The 12,762-nt window shown below is 29.2% G+C and overlaps 1 protein-coding gene and 1 long non-coding RNA gene across 2 annotated transcripts; both read left to right on the top strand.

Annotated features, from left to right (window-relative positions):
• Positions 1-6,272: 6,272 nt before the first annotated feature.
• LOC105762243 (uncharacterized) lies at positions 6,273-6,884 on the top strand. Its single transcript, XM_012580131.2, has 2 exons — positions 6,273-6,286; positions 6,368-6,884. The coding sequence occupies exons 1-2, from the start codon at positions 6,273-6,275 to the stop codon at positions 6,882-6,884; spliced, it is 531 nt and encodes a 176-aa protein (XP_012435585.2).
• A 2,027-nt stretch (positions 6,885-8,911) lies between these two features.
• LOC128035325 (uncharacterized) lies at positions 8,912-10,793 on the top strand. The gene is made up of 3 exons (XR_008191705.1): positions 8,912-9,040; positions 9,485-9,558; positions 10,348-10,793. It is a non-coding gene; the product is annotated as an uncharacterized LOC128035325 (long non-coding RNA).
• Positions 10,794-12,762: the final 1,969 nt, after the last annotated feature.

Raw genomic sequence — 12,762 nt, forward strand, 5'->3', positions numbered from 1 at the left:
TTCATATGATTGCATTTGTCAACGCATGCACAAATCCTGCTAGATTTTGAATACACTTTAAAAAAAAAAAAACAATTGTTTAATAAAAGAAAGTTTTTTCAATGACAAAAACAAGGGAGAGCCTACATTATTAGAATTGGGTGATAAATAATATCATATCATATCATGGTTGTTATTTAGCTCAAAGTATTCATTTCTTAATTTATGTAATTTCCCTTTGGGCGAGTGTTTGGGAAGATATTAATATTGTGGGGGAAAAAAGGTTGATTATTACGGTGACCAAAGCTTTGACACCATGCAGTCTAATACGACTATCTGCGTAGACCTTATTATTTTTTTCAACTTCAACTGCTCAACTAAACTCATCATGTTTGATATAGGGATACCAGTACTACCCAATGGATCGAATCACGGGAATTAAATATTAATATATACCTATACGTAGTAAATTTAATTGGATTTTAATAACGTGGTGCTTTTTAATTAGCTTTGGGTGTTTTTTTGTAATGGTAGGGATCAACATTAGTTAAGGAAATAAAGCTTAGAATAATTTTATACAAATGTAACAAAGGTCACAAATCGAAGCTTGTATAAGAAAAGTAAATAATTTTGACATGTTAAACATCTTGAAATTTTATCATTTGTCATATGCTACACAAATTTTTTCTTTTAAAATAGTCGTATCGTTTCATTATATGAAAATTATAAAAATTATAACATTAAATAATCAGTTAGGGTGAGTATGAAAGAATTGTAATATTAAAATTGATACCGAAGCCAACATTTTTAATGTAAGTAATCGTATATGAATGGTTTAGAATTTCGACACGTCAACATCTTGAAATTTTATCATTTGTCTTATACTACACAATTCTTTCTTTTAAAATAGTCGTATCAATTCTATTATATGAAAATTATAAAAAAATATATAATATTAAGTAATCAATTACGTGAGTACGAAAGAAGTATAATATTGAAAATTGATATTGAAGCCAACATTTTTAATGTGCAAGTGGTTAGAACTTTCTATCAGTACAAAATTATAATATTAAATAATCGTTAGGGTGAGTACAAAAGAATTATAATATTGAAAATTGAAAGTGATTGAGAACTCTCTATTAACATTCAAAGTCCAAAGTTCAAATTTAGATAACGATACTTCATTTCTGTACCAAAAAGTATTGATATAAAAATTGACAAATATAAATCAATACCGACTCATAGTTGATTAATTATATGAAAATTATAATATCTATAAAGGAAAAACATATCAATCTTTTCAAATAATTGTGAACAAAATTCATATCATAAATATTTGCTTTCCTTTTATCATCAAATATCATGGTTTATATGTGTTCTAGAAATTTGAAATCTAATGTTATCTTGTATTCATTCTTACATTGTTCAAAATTTATTATTCATGACTTCACTTAAAGTAGACATTTTCTTTTGATATTACTTAAATTGCACATTATTTATGACTTTTTTTTTTGTTAAACCTCAATAATTTTCACCAGTTGGACACCTTTTTATGGTTTTCAATGGCATGGCATCACATTAAATGTTTATATGAAAAATAGGTATCTAAATTATGTAATTTTAAAATTTAAGTATTTAACTATTTTTTTAACTCTCGTTACAAAATCAAATTATGAAATGTGACGGTTTTAATTAAATAGAAATATTTAAAATTAAGGTTTAATAATAAAAAATATCATTTCTCGATCTCTCACCTCCCATTTTCATCTTCTCTACAAATAAATTTCTACAAAATTTTAAAATGAACTCTACTTCAAATTTCTCCCGATAAAACAAACCCTAATCTTTAGTATAAAATAAACACTCATCTTCCTTGACATTAAAAAAAATTTCTCATTTTCAATATTAACAACTCAAGGTAAGAAAGAAAAAGAAAATAGAAATGACAGAAAAGAAAACTCACATTTTCTCTATTTTGAGGCCATGAGCCCATGACAGGTTGTTTTTACGGGCATGTTAAGTAGATTAAGACGGAGAAGATGAAGAAGGAAGAGAGAAAGAGGGATGGATTTTTTTATCTTTAATTTAATTTAATTTTACTTGATGTAATTTTTAAGTTTTTTTATTTAAGGGTAAATTGTAAAAATAGTCACTTTTGTTTGCCTAATATTACATTTTAGTCACTTATTTTTGAAATGTTACATTTAGTCACTTATGTTATCGTTTTATTACGAAGTGGTCACTCTGTCGTTAAGCTTTGTTACCTCCCTAACAACAATCCTACGTGACAGTCTAAATGAGTTTTAAATGCCAGCTTGGATGTCCGATTGGGATGAGAATAGTTTTTTCAGTCAAAATAGGAAAAGAAAACTAAAAGAAAAAGGAGACGAGCGGTTTTTCTTTTCCAGTTCAATGTGTAATTAATTTAAATTTTTAATAAATTAAATTTATTTAATTAAAAACCTATTCTCGCCCCAGTTGGACATCCAAGTTGGCATTTAAAACTCATTTGGGCTGCCACGTAGGGTTTCCATTAGAAAGATAACGGAACTTAACGGCAGAGTGATCACTTCGTAACAAAACAATAACGTAAGCAACTAAAATGTAACATTTAAAACATAAGTGGCTAAAATGTAATATGATGCAAACAAAATTAACTATTTTCGTACTTTACCCTTTATTTAATTAAAAATATCATTTGTCATAATTTGCTTGGTTTAGAAATTTTATTTTAGCATGAGTTAACCATTGGTACCTAAAGTAACAATAAAATAAAACTTTAAGTACCTAAATTGAAAAACTTGCACAGTTTAAGTACCTATTTTTATATAAACTGGCAAGAAATGAACTAAATATTATTGTATTATTGAAAATGGATTTAATTCACTCTCAAATGTCAACTAGTTGAAAAGAAGCTAATTAATTTATTAAACTAAAATTCTAAAATAATTATAATTAAATTTTAATTGAAACAAACTTTTAAAATAAATTGACATTTTTTTCATGGCAATAAAAAATGCTTTAAAATATTAAATATTTTGTATCTCTATCACAAGACTACTAAATTTTAATTAGGATCGTTTGTCATATTGTTTTTATTCTTCTATTTTTCAACTTTAAATATATACTAGTATTTATCAAGATACAAAATTAACAAACGAAGCTACAGTTATGTGAGACAATTTCTGTAATGTAATAATTAGGATAAACTTCACTCTAAAACGTTACTAGATTTGATCATGGATCAGGTCACTCATCCAGGTCTAAAAGTTCGTCCGAAAAATAGGAGGGTTTGGGCAAAAATATTGACCCAAAAAATAGACTTAGACAAAAAATAAGGCACATTTTCTAAACGAGCCAAGCCTCAAGTAATTTTTTTTGCCCAGACCCAACCCGACCTGAATCAATTGTTTTGCTGCCATTTTGTTGTTGTTTTGTTACTATTTCACTATTATATTGCTACTATTTTGTTGTTATTGTATAACTATTATTTTATTGTTAATTTTCCTACTATTTTAAAGTCATTGGCTTGCTAAGTTGCATATATTAGTGCTATTTAAGCATAAATATTTTTTAAATGTATTTTTAATTTATTGAGATACATTTATTTTAATATTTTTAGTGTATTTAATGTATTATATTTTTTAACTTTATTTTTATATAAAAATAATCTAAAAAAATTTTAATTCGAGCGAGTTGGGTTAGACTTGGGTTTAGCATTATTAGTTTGGGCTAGTTGGGTAGAAATTTACCTCCATTTTTCGAGTTGGGTCAGGTTGGACCCTAAAAACAGGCCTTAAATTTTACATCAGTCCGGCCCGAGTCTGACCCATGATCAGGTCTAGATGCTACCATGTGTTTTTAATATAGTAAAATAACAAAGTAGTAATAAATAAAAATGACACTAATAGCATCCCAGATCCACTTGTGAAGTTTTTCTATTTATTTAATTACTATTTTGAATAATCTCATTTTAGGTTCTGATCATATCTTTTTTTTTTGACACAAAGCGTAAAACTAGACGTAAGCCATCCCCAACCCATAAATAGGGAGATAATGTGATTTAGCGTACTCGAACTCACGTCCTCATATATTAGCAACAGTGTCGTTGTCAATCGAGTTAAGACTTAATCAGACATTTAAATGCGTATAAATACTATAAATTTGTATTATATAAAATATAAGTAAAAATGAATTTAATTTTGATTCAAAAATTATTTTATTAATGATTAATAAAAAAATTATAGAGCTCCAGCACTGCGGGGGCTTTAATGATTCAAACAAAACATGGTGCCAAACCAATGGGAAATTTTTAATAAAACATTGAATCAAATGTAGGTTAAGCAAGTATGATATGCGTACAATACATGCATTTCATTAAAGTCAAATACTGGGTAGCTACAATACGTTAAGGGACCGGTACTCTGAATTAGTCATGTATAAGGGCCAAATCATTTTACATTTACATTACCTCCAATTAATGTGTATGTGTATTCATATCTTTTTAAATACTACAATTGATTATATTTGTATTTGAATTCAACAATTAGACAAAAATTATTATGTATGAAGGAAGTATATCTAAATTTGTTTTTGAATGAGAGAATAAATTCAAAAGAATACAGCAAAATTAGAATCTTAATACGGTGTTATGTATGCAAATTTATCTTTATCCGTATTTTCCACATTGACCGCTTGTTTTAACTTTTACCATTTCGTTTCCCCATACCTATCCGATTACAGTTGATACCTTCACCACACCCCACCCCCAACCCTCTTTCTTTTCTTGGACAACACCATGTAGCAATGGCGAATCTCTCCCAGTTCCCCTAAAATAAAATAAAAAAATTCTATTTAAGTCTTTTTATAGTTTATGAAATTTTAAATTAGTAATAATAAAATGTACTTTGACCCCATTAAAATGATAAATTTTTATTTAATCCTTTAAAAATTATAAAGACATAGGCTATTAAAATGATAAAATTATATTTTTACTATCGTAAAAATATACAATTTAATTCCGACCCCCAAAATATCTTTTCTAGTTTTGCCCTTTCCATGTAATAATGTAGAGCAGACCCAGAAATACGATTTATGGGGGCAGCGCCAAGTCAGAGATTTTTTTGGGACGGAATTAAATTATATTTTTATTACTAGGGTGGTAATGATCCGCACCTTTAGAGCATACAAAGTTAACCCAAAAAAAAAAGGTGTAATTTTTATTTTTAATATAAGGTTAGTGAATCTAACCAAAAAACTATAACGGCAGCCGTTGTTTTTCTTTTCTGCGCCAAAATTGCATGATAGGCTTAGATTCCCATGATCAAATTCAAAAACGTGTTTGAATCCAAATTCAAAAATTATAATATTAAGTAATCAGTTACGTAGGTACGAAAGAAGTATAATATTGAAAATTAATATTGAAGTTAACATTTTTAATGTGTAAGTGGTTAAGAATTTTCTATCAGTACAAAATTATAATATTAAATAATCAATTACAGTAAGTACAAAAGAATTATAATATTAAAATTAAAAGTGATTGAGAACTTTCCATTACCATTCAAAATCCAAGGTTCAAATTTAGATAACGATACTTTATATCTGTACCAAAAGAATTGATATAAAAATTGACAAATATGAATATATCAATACCGACTCGATTAATTATATGAAAATTATAATATCCATAAAGGAAAAACATATCAAATAATTGTGAAGAAAATTCATATCATTAATATTTATTTTCCTTTTATCATCAAATATATTAAAATTCTGACTGACTTCAATTATTTTCATCATGGTTTATATGTATTCTAGAATTTTGCAATCTAATGTTATCTTGTATTCATTCTTACATTGTTCAAAATTTATTATTCATGATTTCACTTAAATTAGACATTTTCTTTTGATGTTATTTAAATTACACATTATTTATGACTTTTTTTTTTTGTTAAACCTCAATGACTTTTGTAGTAGGCCCAATTTACCCGGGCCCAAAATTAAATAAAAGCCCAAAATTAAATAGTCCAATTTTACAAAAAATCCACTACCCAAATATTCAAACCCAAAATTAAAAAAAAAATCTAGCCCAAAAATTACAAGCTCAGATGATTAAACAGTTTCAGCAGAAGCAAAAACCCTAGCTCCCATGTAGGCCGCTCTTCCTCGGGCGCACCGCCCGCGCCTCGTCTCAAGGCCTGACCCACTCTGCTCAGCCTTGCACCAGAATAGCTTTCCAATCCTGTTGACCGAGCCTAGCACCTGCAAACAAGGCAAAGAAAAGGACAGAAACAATGGCAGAGAAACAGTTGTGACACAAAAACAAAATAAAAAAGAAAAATGTTATTATTTTAAAATGTTGTTATTTTAAACGATTGTCTTCCCAAAGGCATAAAGATCCTGAAGAACTACCCAGCAAGGAACAACCTTGCTCTACCTCAGGAAACACTGATGAGGCCTTTGTTCAACGGGTGCATGAGCATGCTCCTAGACCAGGCAAAGAACCGGAAGAACAACCTTGTTCGACTTCCGATATTAAACGCCCGGAGCTAACTTTCAAGCTCGGCAAAGAAAAAGCTTGCTCCTCTTCTAACACATCAAAAACTCTTGCTCATAATGCCGAGGCGCCAACGTCGTCAAACTTGTGTACCACTTGCCCTCCGAAATTAGCTTTACAATTCAAAAACCTTGTGGAGGATTGGGTTATGCCTACACTGCAAAGCGAGTTAACCAGTTCTAGTGATGATGACTGGCTGTTTCAGAAGAAGCAAAACCTCAACACTGAGGTTAAAACCCACAAAGATGGAAATCTTAATTCGAACCAAATGAGCTCGGCAACTTGGCCACGTGCTTGCTTCTTGCCCGAGGCCGGTATATACGCATTAGCATTCACGGTACCGTTCTAAACTATATTTTGCATAGGAGAAAAAGGCATGCAAATTGTGAGAAACTAGAAAAAAAATAGTGGTTAATTTTAGTTCATGGTGCTGAAAGTGTGAATTGGGTTTGTCGCCAGCATTTCAGCTCCTTAATTTCGTTTTAATGTTGGGAATTAGAACCCTCAATTTGAGGAGAGGATAAATTTTGTGCAGCTACCCCTTACAAAAAAAAAAAAAAAAAAAGGCTACTGAGGGATTTTTCTTTTTAAACCATTACTAGTGAAAAAGAAAAATAGTTTACTATTGATATATTACAAATTCAATTCTTTCTAGTAATATGGGTATCTCTATTTGTTCAAAAAAAATAATTTTTCGGTTTCGGGTAATCGCGACTTTTAAACTTGCATTCCCGAAATTATCCAAACACTTCATTTTGGGTCGACTTTCAAGTTTTCAATTTTTCTTACTCAACCTTAATTAAAATTGCATTAACATACCAAGATCAATTTAAAGGCATATAGAAGCGATGATATTTTTATTTTAAAAAGTTAAACATTTTAATTTAATGATATTATTTTGATGGTGTTATGATCGATTTGATGGGGTTGAAACAATTGCACTAATTGTGTCATAAACAACTAAGGCATTTCAAAATCCCTAATCGACGGTCGACATAATAATTTGGGGTTGTTGGCGGCGCATGAGAATGCCAAATCGCCATGGCAGCTAACGATTAGGGATGGGTGCGTAATTAACACCGATAGTTACCCGTCCCAATAAATATCATTTTGTCTCTTATATGTTGGATCTAGTGTGTAATAGGCCCAATTTACCCGCCCCAATTTTATAAATAAAAACAAAATTATCAAAACTAAACAGTCTAATAAACGATCCAAATTACAAAATTCACCAGACCTAATTACAGTGGCCCGATATCTGGCCCAAATCATTTTTAGCCTAATGTCGAAACCCTAGTTTTGTTGGAATGGTCCAATGACCATTTTTTTTCCTTAGCTGCCGCAACAGTTTCGGCCACCATCGCTTTTGTTCACCTCTTGCACGCGCCGCGTCTTCCACGTGCATCTCCAGTTGGCGTGTACCTACAGCAAACAAACAAGCCAACGCAGCACCAAACAAAAAGGACATATAGCAGTTGTAAAAAAAAGGAAAAATGGGGGAGATTTGGATTTTCTTTTATTTTTTTCTTCATTTCAGCTATATAGGCCATAAAACTGAATCTGTAAAAAGGGGGAGGATATCAACACACACATATATTGTATGTAACCCACAGAGAGATTGTATCAAAAAAATTCTAAAAAGCAATAGAAAAGCAGTTTTCTAAAGGTGATTAGAGTTTTTCGATTCTTTGATTCTTTTCCTTGTTGTTTACTGTTTGAGAAGAAAATAGCAAATAACGCGAGAGAGTTTAACTTCGTTTCAGCGTCGTTGAACCCTAGTCCTCTTCGTCGTAATCGGAGATAGGGCGAGGAATTGAAACCTCCAAGCGTCGGTTGGGCGAACTGTAATGACCCAAAAATTCACGGGCATCAGAAAAGTATAATATCGGGCCTCCGTCTTAGTAAATTGAGTTCGAAAATAATTATTAGAAGTAATTAAGAGTTTAGTTTAGTGCTTAATTAGGTATTAATTAGGTGAATTTAGTTTAATTAAGAGAAATTAGGAAAAATAACTAAATTAAACTAGGGTAAAAGTTGAATTATAGATTAATAGAACATAAAAAGGATTAAAATAGAAATTAAGCCATTAACAAGAAATGGGACGGTATAAGTGATAAAAATCTTAGATTTTTATGTTTTATATATATTATTTTATTATATAATATAATATAATATATTATATTATATTGTATTATATTATATAAATTAAATAGATGACAAATGTATGGTAAAGATTAAGACAAGTGTAATAGTAATAATTACATAGGTACACTTGTAATAAAAATAAATATATGCTTAAATAATAAGTAAAAGATTTTTTATATAATATATATTATTAATATTACTAGTTAAAATAAAAGAAATAAAGTAAAGTAAGTAAAATAAAAAGACAAAGAAACAAAAGAAGAACAGAATAGAAACAGAGAACAGACGAAAAAGAAAGGAAGGAAAGGGGAAAGAAAAATAAAAGGGAAAACTAGGGATTTGAAGCTTGAAGTTTAATAGGTAAGTAAAATTAAGTCATTTTCTCATAAATTTGATGTTTTTGGAACCCTAGAGTGAAATACTCATGGATTTAAGCTGAAAATTTGAAAGTCAATAGATTTATGAGTAGGGTTTATGTTGAATAAATGATGAAATTGAGGGTTTATTTGATAGAATTTCTAGTTAGAGTTGATAAAAGGATTAAATTGTGAAGTAAGCTATAAGTTTTATGTTTGTAGGGATTAAATTGAGGAAAATTCGAAATTAATGAAATATACTGAAAATTTGGTAGTTAAATTTGAGTTTAGAAGAAATTTGAATAGAAATAGAGTGTGAATAAAATTAGAAAAGTAAATAAATTTAGTTAGGATTAAATTGGAATTAAAGTATAAATTAGATAGAAATTCTATTATTATTATTAATTAATGTTGTAATTGATGGTGTAAATTATTATTATTTTCATAGCTAACAAGGAACTCGAGGCGTCGGCACACAAAGGAAAGGAGAAGGTTATTGAAGAATAATCGAGCAAAATTCGGGTTTGTATTACTATAATTTAAATTTATTTATTATTAATTATATATTTTAATTAAAATGCATGGTAAGTAAAATTAGGTAAGCAATTGAAATGATAATAGTGGTTTGAATTGAATCGAAATATGATTATATGTGATTATTTGAAATATGTATTGATATTAAAATTGTTAATTGCTTAGAAAGTGAAAGAAAAAAAAATGATCTTGAATTGGAAATGAAAGTGAATTGAGAATTTGAATACCCTATTAACTAGTCGGGCTAAGTCGGATATAATTGGCATGCCATAGGATTTAGAAGAGTACGGGATTTTTCGGCTTTGCCGATCAGGCACTTTATGTGTCCTATCAGGCACCTCGTGTGTCGTTTCAGGCACTTTATGTGTCGTATACTGATCAGGTACTATGTACCGTTTAGGCACAATGTGTCGTATTGGTGTATTTGGGTTGGAATCCGTGTATCCATCAAAGTCCAGATTGTTAATAGGGTGAACAATTTATTATGAGAAAATTTAAAATTTCGGATTGAAATTGATATTGAAAATGAAAGGCATGAAATTAATGCTTATGTTGTGATTGAAATTGTTACATGTGATATGTGATTGAGATCGAAAATTTGCTAAAGAAAAATTGTATTATTATTGTTAAATAATGAAAGTTTATAAATTAATTGATATTTAAGAAATCGAATAGTTACATGCTTGGTAATTATAATTCTTTATTGCTATTATAATTTGAATTATGGTAATACCACTGAGTATACAATACTCAGCGTACGGTTGTTTCCGTGCATAGGTTGAAAAGGGGTTAGAGTCTCGGTTCAGCATCCAGGACAATCCCGACTCCGACATAAAAATTTTGGTGATGTTTTCTTTCTTTAAGAGAAAGTGACATGTACATAAGAATTATAATAGTTATTTTGGTATGTTATATAGTTTTGTTGTGAGTAAGATATTATGTGTTTTGATGATTATATTAGTAAAATGGTAGAAATCCTTTATGGCATTGGTATCAAATTGAAATGGCTTGATTAGTTTTATATATTAATTAGAAATGATAATAGGATTTTTATTAATTAAGTTGTTATGTCAATATGCCAAGTAAGATTTAAGTATATAAATGCCTTGGTTGAAATACTGGAATTGGGTTGGTTATGTTTGAAGTTTTGCAGGGGGTTGTATGTAAAAATAAGTAGAAATGTTGCCGAAATTTTTATAAAAATGAATGAAATCAATTAGTAACATTTATAACAATTTATGAATTATTACAATATGTTGGTTAATTATTTAACCATTATGTGTAAATTGTTGATATGTCCGGTAATGCCTCGTAACCCTGTTCTAGCGACGGTTTGGGGTTAGGGGGTGTTACACGAACGGCGCAGAAAGGGGAGGAGATTCTTTTTTTTTTCCTAGGGTTCCATAGATTTTTTGTAAAAAGGGATTAAAAATCTGTTTATTTTGGGTTTAACTTTAGTATTTATTTGCTGAAAGAAACGGTGCCGTTTTAGCCCCCATGACCCGAGCGCGATCCGACTCGCTCCAGGGGGATCCGCTCGTTTTCATGAAATGGGTTATTTGCACAGCGAACCCTTCTGTGTTCTGTATTGTTTCAATTTGATTTGTCATTTTTTTAATTTGTACCGCATATTTGAGTCGGATTTCATTGGGACCCAAGTTTAAACGACATCGTTTTCCACGAGTGATTTTGAGTATTCGGATTGTTGCGTCTAATTCTGTTTTAGTCCCTTAGTTTTAAACCGATAGCCAATTTAGTCCTTTCAAACATTTTAATTTTAATTTAGTCATCTTTTAGTTGTTTTTACTATTTTTTAATGTTCTCTTTAATTTTATAATTTCTACTGCTGTTATTTTTATTTTTTATTTTTTTATTCTTTGAGTAAACCTTCTATTCAAAATTTTTATACATATATTATTATTCTTCGTGATTTTAAATCTTTTATTATACATTGATCTTTAATTTTGTTTATATGTTTTAGTTGTATTATAAATTCGTCATACTATTATTTTAGAATTATTTATAATGCATTAAATTTAAATTTGTTACATATTATTACCCTTTTTTTAAATATTATTAATATTATAAGTTTATTACCTATTATGATTTTAAATTCATCATGTACCATTACTTAAAGTTATCACAATTTTACATTTTTATGAAAATTTGACATAACTTTTATATATTTATTGACGATTTTATCTTATAATATATTTTAAAATTAACTTATATATTTTAAATTTTAAACAAGCTATGCAATAATATTCTTATATAGTACTATTACGCACATATGTATACACGATTTATATTAAATTATCTCTTTGTATACATAGGATATATTGATTTTTTTATGTATCTCATTAAAATGTGATAATCGGTTTATTTAGTTTTTGAATATTGGTATTGATATTTGCATAATGATTAAGATTATTGTTGCTATTCTTGTTTGAATTTATCTATTGCTTGTTTATTATTCGTTGGTGTATGTGTAGATTACAAGTTATCTTTTTACATTGTATATTGCCGCTCAATCGCACTACATATGCTTTAAAAAAATTATTATGATGCTTTAAAGTATTAAGATCATTTTGTTCCGAAATTTTTCAAAATACTTGGTGTTCACAATTCTCGAGAGGATCGTGCCCTAACTTACTGGGCTTTGATTCTTTTCGTTGAATTTAGATAGCCAAGTATTTCTTTTGCAATAAAACCACACGGATTCAAATAAAAGTTCTCTCGGGATTTCAAAATGTTGGATCCTAACTTATTGGATATGGCATTTTGCTACATTGAGTTCAAGATTTCTAAAAATAAAGGCAATATTCTGTATTTAGGAATTTTGGGAAATTGAACCCTAACTTACTGCATTTTGATTTCTCATTTAACCCAAATAATCGGATATCCTTCTCAAAATGCCTAGGTTTTAAAAGTTAAACTTAATTTTGAGGATTTAAATTGTTGCACTCTAACTTACTGAGTGTGACAATTTACTTCTTTGAAAGAAAAGAGCCTCATCATCCAATTTGTTTCATTCAGGTCTCCTTTTCAAAGGATCGTATTTTAAATCTTTTCAAAATTTCGACATTAATGCATTAAACAATCGATTCGGTACCAATTTTGGGCGTTACGAGGGTGCTAACCCTTCCTTGTGCGTAACCGACTCCCGAACCTATTTTCTCAAAATTCGCAGAC

The sequence above is a fragment of the Gossypium raimondii genome, chromosome 12, assembly GCF_025698545.1.
Source record: "Gossypium raimondii isolate GPD5lz chromosome 12, ASM2569854v1, whole genome shotgun sequence".
In the NCBI taxonomy this organism is placed as follows: Eukaryota; Viridiplantae; Streptophyta; class Magnoliopsida; order Malvales; family Malvaceae; genus Gossypium; species Gossypium raimondii.